Source organism: Rhipicephalus microplus, chromosome 3, assembly GCF_043290135.1.
Source record: "Rhipicephalus microplus isolate Deutch F79 chromosome 3, USDA_Rmic, whole genome shotgun sequence".
Taxonomy (NCBI): Eukaryota; Metazoa; Arthropoda; class Arachnida; order Ixodida; family Ixodidae; genus Rhipicephalus; species Rhipicephalus microplus.
This window is the reverse complement of record NC_134702.1, coordinates 130,942,579-130,956,408: the sequence shown is the minus strand read 5'-3', so window position 1 is coordinate 130,956,408 and position 13,830 is coordinate 130,942,579. Positions and strand designations below refer to the sequence as shown.

Below are 13,830 nucleotides of genomic sequence, written 5' to 3'. Positions count from 1 at the left end.
ACATGAAATCCGTCTGAAAGAACTGGAGCTTCGTATGTCCGTGGGAAATCAAAATTCAGGGGGTGGAGAATCAAAGATAAAGGATCTAATCCACACCTTCAAGGCGGGTGACGACATTGCATTATACCTCGTGCATTTTGAGCGAGCATGCGAAAATGCAGGGTTTAGTAGGGAGACTTGGCCACAAAAACTGATATGCGTACTACCAGGCGAAGTGTCCGATGTTATCGCAAGAATGAATAAAGAGGACTCCGAGGTGTATGACAGGGTAAAGGCTGCATTGCTACGAAAATGTCGCCTATCGACAGAGGCTTTCCGCCTGCGGTTCAGGCACTCTAAGAGGGGCAACGAATCTCATTCAGACTATGCCTACCAAATTAGAGCCAACTTTGAAGAGTGGCTCAAAAGCGCGCAAGTCTATGGCAACCATGACAAGGTCATTGAGTTGATGGTACTTGAGCAGTTTTACCGGGGAATTCCCGAGGAGGTAAGGCTTTGGGTGCAGGATAGGATGAAAGACGTAGACATGAACAGGGCAGCAGAACTCGCCGAAGATTACTGCTCACGCCGTAGTCTCCGCAATACACCACGAACTTCGGAAAAAAATGAAAAGGTAGAAAGCTGGTCGGGAAACCAGGGACGCAAGAGGTTTGCAAGAAATAACTGGAAACCTGAAAATTCCAAGTTATTAGACAATCAGCAGGGAAAGGACAGTGAGGGGACTAAGGCGGCACCTTCATCAGGTTCAAAGGCGCCTGGTGACATAGCGCATGCGTTAGAAGCGCGGAAGCCAGTTGTTTGCTACAGCTGCGGAGAAAAGGGCCACATGGCCAGGAGCTGTAAGAGGCACATGGCATTTGCCACAATTCAGGAGTCAGAGGATAGCTTAAAGCTGTTGAAGCCTTACATGAGGACACTCTCAGTGAACGGCCGAATGTGTAGGGTATTGAGGGACTCGGCGGCCACAATGGATGTAGCGCATCCAAGTTGCGTATCTTCCGAAGACTATATAGGAGAGTGTGCCTGGATTCGGCAAGTGGCAGAAAAACAAAGCGTCTGCCTACCGATAGCGAGGGTTGTAATCGAGGGCCCTTTCGGCCAATTGTGTACGGAAGCAGCAATTTCAGCCAACCTTCCGGAGCACTTCCCTTACCTATTTTCAAATAAGTCTGAGGAAATGTTAAAAACACGTGGAGAATCATTTGCCACCGAAATAGCTTGCATGGCCCTTACCCGTTCGAAGGCGCGCGAGCTGACGCAACAGCTGAGCAGCTCACCCTCTGGGGAACAGACGTCCGAGGGCAGTGTAGGAAAACCTGAGGTAGTTGCGACGGAAAATGAGTCTGCCATGCGAGTTGTCGAGACGGAAACTGGGGCTATGGTCGACAACAGCGAGGAAATATCTCTAACGCCCGAAAACGAGGACTTGGTGACAGGCTCGGTGTTAACACCCGCGTCCACCAGTTGGTGTCAGCTAGCCAGAACCGACCGTGCAACGCTAGTGGTCGATCAAAAGGCGGATCTCGCACTCTCTATGCTGCTAGATGCCATACATAAGGAAGGTAACTCTAGGAAGAACGTTTCGTTCTACACCCAAAACGAGGTGTTGCATCGCAGGTATGAGAACGCTAAAGGGCGGGTCTACAACCAAGTGGTAGTTCCACTAAAATACCGGCGGAACATTCTCGACCTGGCCCACAGCAACGCCTGGGCGGGCCACTTAGGTATAAAGAAAACGAAAGCTAAGCTGGCTCAGGAGTTCTACTGGCCCGGGTGCTGGAAGGATGTAGAGATGTTTGTCCGTGGATGCGACACTTGTCAGCGGATAGGAAAATCAACAGACAAATGGAAGGCACCAATGAAACTAGTGCCAATAGTCACAGAACCCTTCCGTCGGCTCGTGATTGACATCGTGGGGCCTCTGCCTCCATCTAAATCAGGATATCGGTACGTCCTGACCGCGCTGTGCGTTGCCACCAAGTTCCCGGAGGCAATCGCACTGAAAGAGTTGAGTTCAGTATGCGTGGTGGACGCATTGTTGTCTATTTTTTCTCGGGTGGGTTTTCCCTCGGAGATACAGTGTGACAACGGAAGTGTGTTCACAAGCTGCCTTACGACTACATTCCTAGAACGCTGCGGGATAAAAATCGCGCATAGCTCTATTCACCATCCACAGTCGAACCCTGTGGAACGCATGCACTCGGTCATGAAACGCGTTTTGCGAGCTTTGTGCTTTGAGCATAAAAGTGACTGGGAGGGGTGTATACCAGCTGCGATGTTTTCTCTGAGGTCGGCCCCACACGAGAGTACGGGTTTTAGTCCGGCTGAACTTGTCTACGGCAGGAACTTGAGAGGTCCGCTGCACTTAATACGAGAGTCATGGACTGGATATGGGGAGGACCCTAATGTGGTTTCCTATGTACTGGATTTATTGGGGCGACTGGGGACTACACGCGAAGTGGTGGAGAGCAACATGCGCGCAGCACAGGCGCTTTCCAAGGCCCGTTACGATAAGTCAGCTCGAAAGCGAGTCTTTAGAGTGGGCGATGAGGTGATGCTGTTGTGCCCTTCAAGAAAAAACAAGCTGGACGTACAATGGGAGGGACCAGCGACAGTGTTGTCAGTGCTTTCAGACACCAACTACGAGGTAAAGTGGGGCCGGAAATGCCCCAAAGTGTATCACAGTAACCTAATGAAACCCTACATGCGACGAAAGGCAGTAGTAAACCTTGCACTCAATGTTCCTGAGGATGAGGGCGCGGAAATCCTTTGTCTTTCCGATGGCACGGTCAGCAGCACATTGTCCGATAGGGTAGACACAGGGAACACCCTAAGTAAGGCTCAAGAGGAAGATTTAGAGCTTTTAGTACAGGAATTCGCTACCGTTTTCTCCGAGAAGCCAGGCAAAACGGATGTGATTAAGCACGACATTGAGCTGACGGTTAACAAGCCGATCAGCTGTAAGCCGTATCGGGTGTCACCTAGACAGAGAGAGATACTAGAGGCCGAAATTCGCCGCATGATCGACCTAGGTGTTATCATCGAAGCAGACAGTGATTTCACCTCGCCTTTGATTTTGGTTGAGATTCCGGGCCGTGATCCAAGGCCATGCGTGGACTATCGCCGCCTGAACTCTGTAACAGTCGACCAGACTTACCCTATTCCTAACATTGAAGAGAGGGTAGAGACAGTGTCTAAGGCGAAATACATTTCTACGTTAGACCTTGTTAGGGGGTATTGGCAGGTCCCTTTGACAGAGCGCGCGAGTCGATACGCTGCTTTTATCTCACCCCTGGGCACTTTTCGTCCTTTGATGATGAGCTTTGGGCTCAAGAACGCGCCGTATTGTTTCAGCCGCCTGATGGATAAGGTTCTCCACGGGCTCGAGAAATTTGCGCTGCCTTACCTAGACGATGTGGCGATATTTTCGGACAAATGGGAAGACCATGTTGAACACCTTCGGATGGTTTTGGAACGGGTCAAAAATGCAGGTCTTACGGTAAAGAGAGAGAAATGTCATTTGGGCTGTGCTGAAGTAAGCTATTTAGGGCACATTGTAGGAAATGGGCGTCGTCGACCGTCCGAACTCAAGGTAGCCGCGGTGGTCGGTTATCGTCGTCCCAGCACTAAGACCGAGATGAGAGCATTTCTCGGCCTCACAGGTTACTATCAGCATTACGTCCCGAATTACTCCGAGATTGCCAGCCCTTTGACAGATAGTTTACGCAAGACCGAACCTGTGAACATTCAATGGGACTCTAAAAAGGAAGACGCTTTTCAGAAGCTGAAGCACTCATTGAGTGAGAAACCCGTCTTGAGGGCACCGGATTTTGCAAAACCTTTCACTATTCAGTGTGATGCAAGCGAACGCGGTTTAGGAGCAGTGCTATGTCAGACGGACCAGAGTGGAGAGGAGCGGCCGGTTTTGTATTTGAGTCGCAAATTGAGCAGCAGGGAAGAGGCTTATAGCACTTCGGAAAAAGAATGTGCTTGCATTGTTTGGGCCGTACGAAAACTAGGCTGCTATGTTGCTGGCTCTAAGTTTATTATAGAAACTGATCACTCTCCACTAACCTGGTTACACCAAATGTCACCTAAGAATGGTCGTTTGCTCAGATGGAGCATAGCACTGCAGCAGCACAATTTCGAGGTGCGCTACAAGAGAGGTGGCCTTCATACAAATGCAGACGCCCTAAGTCGAGCGTTTTGACTCGTCAAAAGACGCGGAAGGTTTGTTTGATTTTTTTGTTTACCTTTACCTAGTTTATGTGTACTTTTTTTTCAATGTGTTACAGTGAGGGCGTAGAGAAATTTTTCACTGACTCCCTCGTTGTCCCGAGCTCTACAGTTTGCTTGTTTAGCTTGATTATAATGTTATCTCGATTCCAAATGGAGTTACGTATGAAAGAGTTACTGGACACTTGTCCCGATTGGTATGCACATTGTTTCCTTGAGCTTAAGTTATTAAGATAAGATGTTTGCTTTGTAAAATCGGAGGCCTGGCGATGAGAGTGGCGTGCACGCGGTGCTTGTCGCATTGTGTGTGGCTGACAAAGGTCGTTTCTTGGAGCTTGTCACCCACTTTTCACCGAAGCGGGGCGCAGAGGCCAGCTCTTGGAGCATTCCAGTTTGACCAGGCCCTTCGAGAAAGCAAGAGCCTTGCCGGAACGTCGCCGACATCGACCCGGCCGAGCTGCATGGAACAACTCGACCTCCCGATGTATCATCTGGCGGCGGGGGTGCTGTTGTGCCTCGCCCAAGTTCCACGTGGTCTTCGCGGCCTGCTGGCACCTGGCAGCTGTTGATGAGTCAACCCTGCACCGGGACGGCGACGGACGCGGACAATCTGGAAAAACCACGTCGCCGGCTCCTCTTGACACAAAAGTCGTTGGCCAAGCTTTTGTCAGCCGCCGAGAGCAACACTCCGAAGCAGCGTCGACCCAGCAGCTGTACGGGGTATTCTGCCTTGCTTGAGTCAACCTGGCTGCATCAGGGAGCGACTTTGCGCATGGGATTCCACGTCATCTCACTGTGGTGCCACGCTGGCGCGTGGGGTCTCCCTCACCAAACAGCGAACTGGGCATGTCTTGCCCCTTTCCTAGGTTCAGAGGGAGGCGGGGTTTGGCTTTCCCTCTTCGGGGACGGAGAGGAAGACGACGATCTCATTGGAGTATCCTGCGCATAAATTTTCTTTGCAAGGGATCTTGGGAAGGCGGACGATGTATAAAAACGCTAGCGCAGAGGCGCTCGTGTGTGATTCTCTTTTCATGTTGTACCACGCTACCATGTAAATACTGTATATAAACATTTTTTTCTCCTTCTCCGGCTTCTCTACTCGTCCTCTCCGGGGACTCGGATGGCCCGAGTCCGCACCACGCTACCCAAAGGCGCAACACCGGTCTGGTCTCAGTTCGGAACAAAGGCGAAGGCTTGCTGCTTGCTGATTGCCACCCGCGCGGCTTGGTGCGGCGTTTGAATGAGCAGCTGCAGTCGTTGTCGGGAGTAGTAACAATTATTGTGGTTCAACATCCAAAACCACCATATGATTATAAGAAGCGCCGTAGCAGAACTCTATGGAAACTTCGACCACCTGGTAACTTTTCAAGAACAATCCTACTAAGCTACCGCCTTGGTGACGGTGGTGTCGCAGTCGTGTGCTGCCTTAGCGGCGGCGTTGGCTTGCTCGTCGCCAGCTATCGCAACGTGCAAGGAAAGCCACTGGAGAGACAGGCGCAAACTGCTTGTTGTGATGGCGGTCACTTAGGCATACAGCAATGGCATGGTGAGGCCTGCTTGGTCTCGTTGGAGTAATTCTAGCAGGGCTGGCCAAGAGTGAAAGAGAATCGCTCCGGGCAGCTGAGTGACGTAGCAGCGAGGTCTGTTGCCAAGCGAACGCCAGCCTTTTCCTGTTTTTAGAATCTCTTCACACCCGATCGAGTCTCCCTCACGGTCTGATGCCCGCCTCAAGCTTACTGTGAACCAGAAGAGTGGTTTTTTTCGGGTGCCTTTATGTGTGCCTGTGTGCCTGCGACAAAAGCGCGCCCATGAGCGCTCTTGGGCACTTATGAGATGGCAGCGCAGTAGTAGCAGCGCAGATTATATATATATATATATATATATATATATATATATATATATATATATATATATATATATATATATATATGTATATATATATATGAGACCACGTCCTGTACGGCAGTAACCAGGTTATCTCTTTAATCCAGGTGCACGAGCCATAGAGACCCAGCCCGCGTGACACACGATGATGATCACTACAATGGTTTTGTCATACAGATGAAGATGAAGTACGTAGGCAGCGCTCACACTTTTTTCCCCCTTCGCGAAAGACGGCAGCAAATTAGAAAGGGTTGGAACACCGAATATATGGTTTGAGTCGAGAAACGTGGACAATCTTGGTGTGGCGGTGACGACGATCACGAGCCGCGTTGACAGGAGCAACGTGATAGTTGACTTCGGATGTTCGTTCCAGAATGGTGTATGGACCACGATATTGGCGAAGGAATTTTTCGCAGAGTCCATGTGCCCGAACAGGTGTCCACAAAAGGAGTTTGTCGCCTGGGCGAAACAGAACAACTCGATGCTATGCATCAATGTCGATTTTTCGCTTGTCCTGAATGGTAGCGGTGTTGGCGCGGGCGATTTCACGGCACGGGCGACGCGAGCGGCGAACTCTTCCGGGAGAGATGAAGATGGAACGAAAGATGTGAACAAAAAGGTGGTGTCCAGAACAAAAGTCGGTACATGGCCATAAACGATGAAAAAGGGGCTGTAATTTGTCGTACGCTGTATGGCAGTATTATACGCGAACGTGACGAAAGAAAGTATAGTGTCCCAGTTTTTGTGATCAGGTTAAACGTACATGGAGATCATGTCGGACAAAGTTCGGTGAAAACGCTCAGCCAGACCATTAATTTCTGGGTGATACGCTGATGTGGTCTTGTGGATGGTGTTAGAGGCCTGGAGGACTTCAGCAAGGACGTGTGAAAGAAATGTTTGCCACGGTCACTAAGAAGCAACGCGCTGCGCCATGTCGTAAAATAATGGCGCAAAGAAAAAAATTGGTGACTTCAGAGGTAGCACCAGGTAGAAGAGCTGCCGTCTCCGCGCAGCGAGTAAGGTTGTCCAAGGCAGTAACAGTCCAACGGTGACTGGCTGGCGTAAGCGGAAGAGGTCCGTATAAGTCAATGCCCACAAATTCAAAGGGAGTGGATGGGCATGGCAGTGGTTGCAATGGTCCCGCGGGAAGACACGTGGTACGTTCGCGGTGCTCACATGACGCACAGGAAGTGACGTACTTGGCGACAGAAGTGGATAGGCCAGGCCAAAAGCAGCGAGTCTTGAGGCGGTCGTAAGTCTTGTGGAACCCTAAGTGGCCAGCTGTGACGTCGTCACGAAACGCCTGTAAGACTTCCAGACGAAGTGAGTGAGGAATGACGGGAACCCATTGGTTACCGAGAGGATGGTAAATTTGCCGACATAATTTTCCACCTTGAAGCTTTAAACGGGCAAGTTGTCGTCTTGAGCGGCTGTTTGGAGCACGCGATAAGCCATTGAGGCGATCGATGATTGTGCGGCAGCAGGTATCGGCATGTTGGAGCAATCGAGGCGAGATCTGTGGACGACAGGTCTGCCGAGGCAATTAACTCTTTCGAACTAACAGCTGTCTGCTTAGTCACTTTGGTGGGCGGTGACAAATAGATAGAAGGTGACACTTCAGTGTTTTGCGAGAGCGGGCAACGTGATGAAGCGTCGGCATCTTGGTGCTGTCGACCCGACCTATATGTGACGCTGTAGTCATACTCTTGCAATCATAGTACGAAACGGCCAAGACATCACGACAAATTTTTGAGAGACGATAACCAACACGGAGCATGATGGTCAGTCACTATTGTGAAATGCCAGCCGTATAAATAAGGGCGAAAATTTTGTACGGACCACACGATGACGAGCCATTCTTGCTCAGTAATGCTGTAATTTTGCTCAGCAGGTGGAAGAGTACGGCTGGCGTAGGCCACAACTTGTTCTTCGAAAGTGTTGTTCCGCTGAAGAAGGACAGTACCGATGCCAAGTCCACTTGCGTCAGTGTGTAGCAGAGTAGGTACTGCAGGGTCGAAATGGCGAAGCACTGGTCGTGATGTGAGGCATCGCTTGAAGGTGTGAAAAGCGGCTTCGCAGTTATCCGACCAGACAAAGGGTGCGCTCGTGGTGAGAAGTTTGTTCAGAGGAGCCGCAATAGTAGCGAAATCACACACAAAGCGGCGGAAATACGACGCCAAGCCAGAAAGCTGTATAGGTTTTTGGGTGTGGTTGGTGTAGGAAAGTGCAGTACCGCGGCAACCTTGTCGGGATCGGGTTCGAAGCCATGTTTACGGACGACGTCACTTAACACATTGATGCTGTGACTGGCAAACCGACACTTCTTAGTGTTGAGCTGGAGACCGGCCTTAGCTAAACACGTGAGGACTTCGTCTAGCCGTTCTAGGTGCTGTGAGAAGCTGGACAAAAAGTTGACAATGTTGTTCAGGTAGCAAAGGCACGTCTTTCATTTTAATCCCCGCAGTGCCGTGTCTATCTTTCTTTCACATGTAGCTGGGGCGTTGCATAGGCCGAAAGGCATCACATTGAATTCAAAGAGCCCATCTGGCGTAGCAAACGCAGTCTTTTCTTTGTCAGACTCGTGCATCGGAATCTTCCAATAACCAGAGCGCAAGTCGAGACTTGAAAAGTACTCGGCACCTTGTAAAGTATCAAGAGCGTCGTCAATGCGAGGAATTGGGTAGCCGTCCTTACGAGTAATTTTGTTCAGTGATCTATAATCAATGCGAAACCGTACCAAGCCATGCTTATTTTTTACTTGTATGACTGGAGAAAACCATGCGCTTGTCGAAGGCCTGATGACGTTGCGCGCGAGCATGTCGTTGACTTGTTCTTCTATAAGCTTGCGTTCAGAAGCCGACACACGGTATGGGGGGCGGCGAATGACACGGGATCCCTCGGTGTCGATACGATGAGCGGCCACTGTTGTTTGACCCAGACCTTCGGAACAAACGTCAAAGCTAGTTTTGTGCTTCATTATTAACGCTAGTAAGGCATCAGTTTGAGTTGGGTTGAGATGTTCACACAAAGTGGCCTTGAGAGCGGGAGATGGATCTTCAGCTGGCGTACACTTTGAGAATGACGAAGCAGATGAACTAGTGACGACACAAACCGGGGCTTCTTCAGCAAGGCTGGCAACAGTGGTCCCCTCTGGCTAGAGTAGTGGTTCTGGCGTCGCGTTGCAGGCGGGGATGCTTGCATGACCATGTGAGAACCGCACTAAACAAGATGCGATGGTAATCCCTCGAAAAATACAGCGCTGGCAAGGAACAACCACTGCCCCGCCGCGGTGGTCTAGTGGCTAAGGTACTCGGCTGCTGACCCGCAGGTCGCGGGTTCAAATCCCGGCTGCGGCGGCTGCATTTCCGATGGAGGCGGAAATGTCGAGGCCCGTGTGCTCAGATTTGGGTGCACGTTAAAGAACCCCAGGTGGTCAAAATTTCCGGAGCCCTCCACTACGGCGTCTCTCATAATCATATGGTGGTTTTGGGACGTTAAACACCACAAATCAATCAATGAAATCAAGGAACAACCACAGCGTCGCCATCTAGATCGTATCGTGACTTGATCGTAAGGACACGTTCTTGTCCGGGAGGCAGGAGAAAATCCGCCGCTGTGACAAGGTTGGGCGACGAAAGGTCGGCAGCGGAAGAAAGCTCAGTGTTCGTAATACGAATGAGGGGCCGACCACACGAAATTACAGCAGGCGCAGCTGACAAGAAGTCCCAGCCTAAGATTATCTGATGAGCGCACGAAGACAGCACAGCCAATTGTACGTGATGACTGATTCCATCGATGAGAACACGAGCAGTACACAACCCGGTCGGGCAAATCGGACTGTCATTATCGCCGCATAACATGGGACCGGAATAAGGAATTTGCACTTTACGCAGGTGAAAACACAATTCACGATTAATTACCGAAATGGGGGCTCCAGTGTCTATAAGGGCATCAACAAAAACACCTTCCACACGAACAGGCAGTAAATTAGCTGGGCGAGACGGAGGAGTTGTAACGTTTCGACAACAAGCTGTTTTTTACCGGAAACTGCACTTTCTAGTTTTCTGAGTCCAGAGAAATCGGCGCGGGACGCAGGGGTGATGACGTATGCCGAAACGGTGATGGAGAACGGTGACGAGATGAACGAGAAGGATGAAGTCCAGCTTGAGACCGTTGAGGGGAGGGCGACAGACGGGATGTGGACGAATACGGTATGGGATTGTATTCATCGGGTCTCGGGACAAAGTCTCTTTTGTAAGCTGGATAACCACGACGTTCATCCTGCTGACGGCGGCGGCAGAAACGGGATATATGAACCCTTACACCACAGTAGAAGCAGATGGGGCGCAGAGGACGCCATGTAGAATAGTGGGGTGACCTTGGCACTTGCGTTGACATCGCAGCCAAATGGTCGCATCCGATGTCCGTAGGCACGGTTGGAACTGGTGCCGAGTCTGTGATGCAACTTCTGCGTACGAAGGCACCGGAAAGCGCACAGGGGACGGGGCATGTGTAGCACTTGTCATTGATGCCAGTTCGTCCTTGATTATCTCACGCAGGCTGGGAGGAGGTGGGTGGACAGACGCAATAGTTGGGTTGCCTGAAATAAGACCGTGGAGTTCCTCTCTGACAATTGTGCGGATAAGGGCTCCCAATTCATGCTGTGCGGTAAAGCGAGCGTCGCAAGAGGCGTGTGGAAGGCGCATGGTATAAAGCGTGTCCAGGCGTTGGCATATGGTGGTGACGTCCCGGACGGTAGTTGTGTTCTGGATAACGAGAGCGTTGAAGGCCACAGAGTTGATACTTTTCAGTAAGTGTCGGATGCGCTCTGCCTGTGTCATGTCATTTTGTGATCGGCGACAGAGAGCAAGAACATCTTCAATGTAGGACGTACATGAGTCGTCGTCCCCCTGGATGCGGGTTGCGAGCTTCTGTTTCGCTACCACAGAGCATCCTGCAGACGTGCCAAATACCTGACGGAGATGCCCCGCGAAGGCCGACCAATTGGAGAAATCGCTCTCGTGGTTGTAATACCAGGTTTTAGCGACGCCATCAAGGTAAAAAGGAACGCAGCGCAGTTTGTGCGCCTCGTCCCAATAATTACACACGCTGGTTTGGTCATAACTGTCCAGCCATTCTTCGAAGTCTTTGCCGCGAAGGCTGAAAATACCGGAGGGTTTCGGTGGGAGGTACTCACGGTGTAGTTAAGCCTAAGTGGCTGAGAAGGGGAGGTTGCAGCAGCGGACGCGTTGGGTGATGCCATCGCTGTTGTTTGAGGGCACAACCGTCGACCAGACCGGAGCTCCAGGGCTGACGGGTAGAGCAGGAGGACGTGGAAACCAAAGCACGCTCCACCACTTATGAGACCACGTCCGGTACGGCAGTAACCAGGTTATCTCTTTAATCCAGGTGCACGAGCCAAAGAGACCCAGCCCGCGTGACATACGAAGATGATCAGTACAATGGTTTTGTCATACAGATGAAGATGAAGTACGTAGCCAGCGCTCACAATATATATATATATATATATATATATATATATATATATATATATATATATATATATATATATATATATATATATATATATATATATATATATATATATATATATATATATATAAATATATATATTCTATTGCTAAGCTTCTACAAGCCAGTCCCAACGCGATGATGACTATCAGAAAGAATAAACACAGATCTGTGGGCTTGCCAACTTGCGCCCTGCATGCTACCTAAATTGTAGAAATCGCTGTATTTTGTGAGTGTAAATCTTCCTGGGACGTAAGACAGACCTCGGTTTGCAGGTCGTTGCGACGTCACTATCTCTCAACCAAATCGATATTCTTGTTTATGGTATTATTAATAAATGTTTAAACGTTGGAATGGTTGCTCTGGTAGTCGCAGTACAAAATAAGTGTGCGGTACACAGCATGTTTCACGGTAAATAAGTGTGGAAGTCTTGTACAGTTTCTTTATGCTCAGCAAAGCTCCGGGATAAGAAAAACTGCTTCTTTTACGCTGCTCCCATGCAAAACGATATGATTTGCGTATTCTTTAAAAAATACAAGAGTAGATATCTAAATTTATGTGTGGGTTGTTTACGTACTTTTGATGATTCGACGTTTCGAGACACTTCCGGCACTGTGAAATCTTAACTGAAGAACTTTCACTTGAGAACAATAATGCTGATTTTCACCACGGGCAAAGTAGTTCTTAAAAGTATATGCGTTTGGTATTGCATACGATTGTCACTTTTCTTTATGTGTTATCTCCCTTATGAGATCTAAACTCAATTTCTTGGTAATACAAAGGTTCATATTCATCTTGCAGTTCTTGTGTCATGTATTTCTTTGTGCAACAAATATTACTCATCGTCAGTGATGGGTTGTCGATTATATTGTTGTTTCAACCCATCATAGTCAGCGTAAAGACAATTTAGTATGCGCAGCTTATAGCAGATACATAGAAATGGCTTCGTCGATATATTAATTGTGTGACAATATGTTCTTTCATTATTTTTTATTCTTCTCTTTCCAGAGCAATGGGCCAATTATTTTTCCAAGTACACCGAGGCCATCTACACGGGTTCGCACCCAATTTGGAACTTCCAACGCAGTACCAGCATTATCAAGGAGCTCTTTGAAAACGAATACGTTGGCAAAGCCGGTTTGCGATACCTGGTCATTTGGAGCATCTATAGGCAGCTGGTCAAGTTCACTGATCCGCTTCAGTTTCTCGGAGAAAGGAAGGCCGACGAAGCTTGCTTCGCGCACGTCAAAAAGGTCATGAATCTGGCGATACTCAGCGACTACTTCAAAGTGGGTAAGTACATGCACATCGCGCATTACGGAAAATCGGCGTCATGACTCCATAGGTGTGTTTAGGAGATATGCAACAAACATATTAAATGCAGCGAGATGGTGCCTGCTTGATTATCTAAAGTAGTTGCCGTCGCGCAACATTTCGAGGACTTGAGGCTTATAGAACTCGTGGGACTCGGGATGTCCATTGACTGTGTAACTGCAAAGCGGATGTCAAGACCCCAACGGAGAGGATCAACAGAGCACAAAATGGCAGTTCTGGTAGTGATGTCCTTCTTGATCTGTCCAATTATTCTACCGTGTTAATGAAAAAACGATGAGACATTGCATGATCCCCGCGTAAGATCACACACTGGTCCTTACTCACGCAGTGAATAGGATTCGTTTTTGCCACTCCGTAAACCAAAGCGTTCATTGAGCTATTCCTTAAGAAAAACAACAAGGGTTTTCCTAGTATGAGTAGGACCTTGTTATGCAGATTCGCACGTTTACTCTACGTCATTTTTTGCTGCGCTTTGTCGGCTGCATGCTTGTCAAGTCTGGTGAGGTGTGCATCTTCTACAGTCGAAATCCGTCAAGTTTCTTTTCTCCATCAGATATACACACGTAGCAAATCAGTGCCAAGAAAGAGATGGCAAAAAAGGAGGCACATTCGTTTGTTTCTCTAGATGGTGGTGTCCCTTCCTTCACAACGCTGAAGTAAGCCTCAGCTTTCTGACATATTTTTGCCAGTTTGATATAATAAGAATACTTCATGAACATTTCCGTCAATTACACAACCGTGGACCTTGTTCCTGCAATGTAAACAACATTTGAGCATCGCAAAGCTTGTTATCAACCATATTGAATGTTTACTGTGAGGGTGATTACGCTACATAACATTCAT

At 48.9% G+C, this 13,830-nt stretch overlaps 1 protein-coding gene across 1 annotated transcript in view; it reads left to right on the top strand.

The window, feature by feature from the left end:
• LOC142802958 (neprilysin-1-like) overlaps nt 1-13,830 on the top strand; it is a 136,627-nt gene that overhangs the window by 65,619 nt on the left and 57,178 nt on the right. The window contains exon 8 of the mRNA XM_075888042.1: nt 12,661-12,945. Coding sequence (XP_075744157.1) covers nt 12,661-12,945 — 285 coding nt within the window. The remainder of the gene's footprint in view (nt 1-12,660; nt 12,946-13,830) is intronic.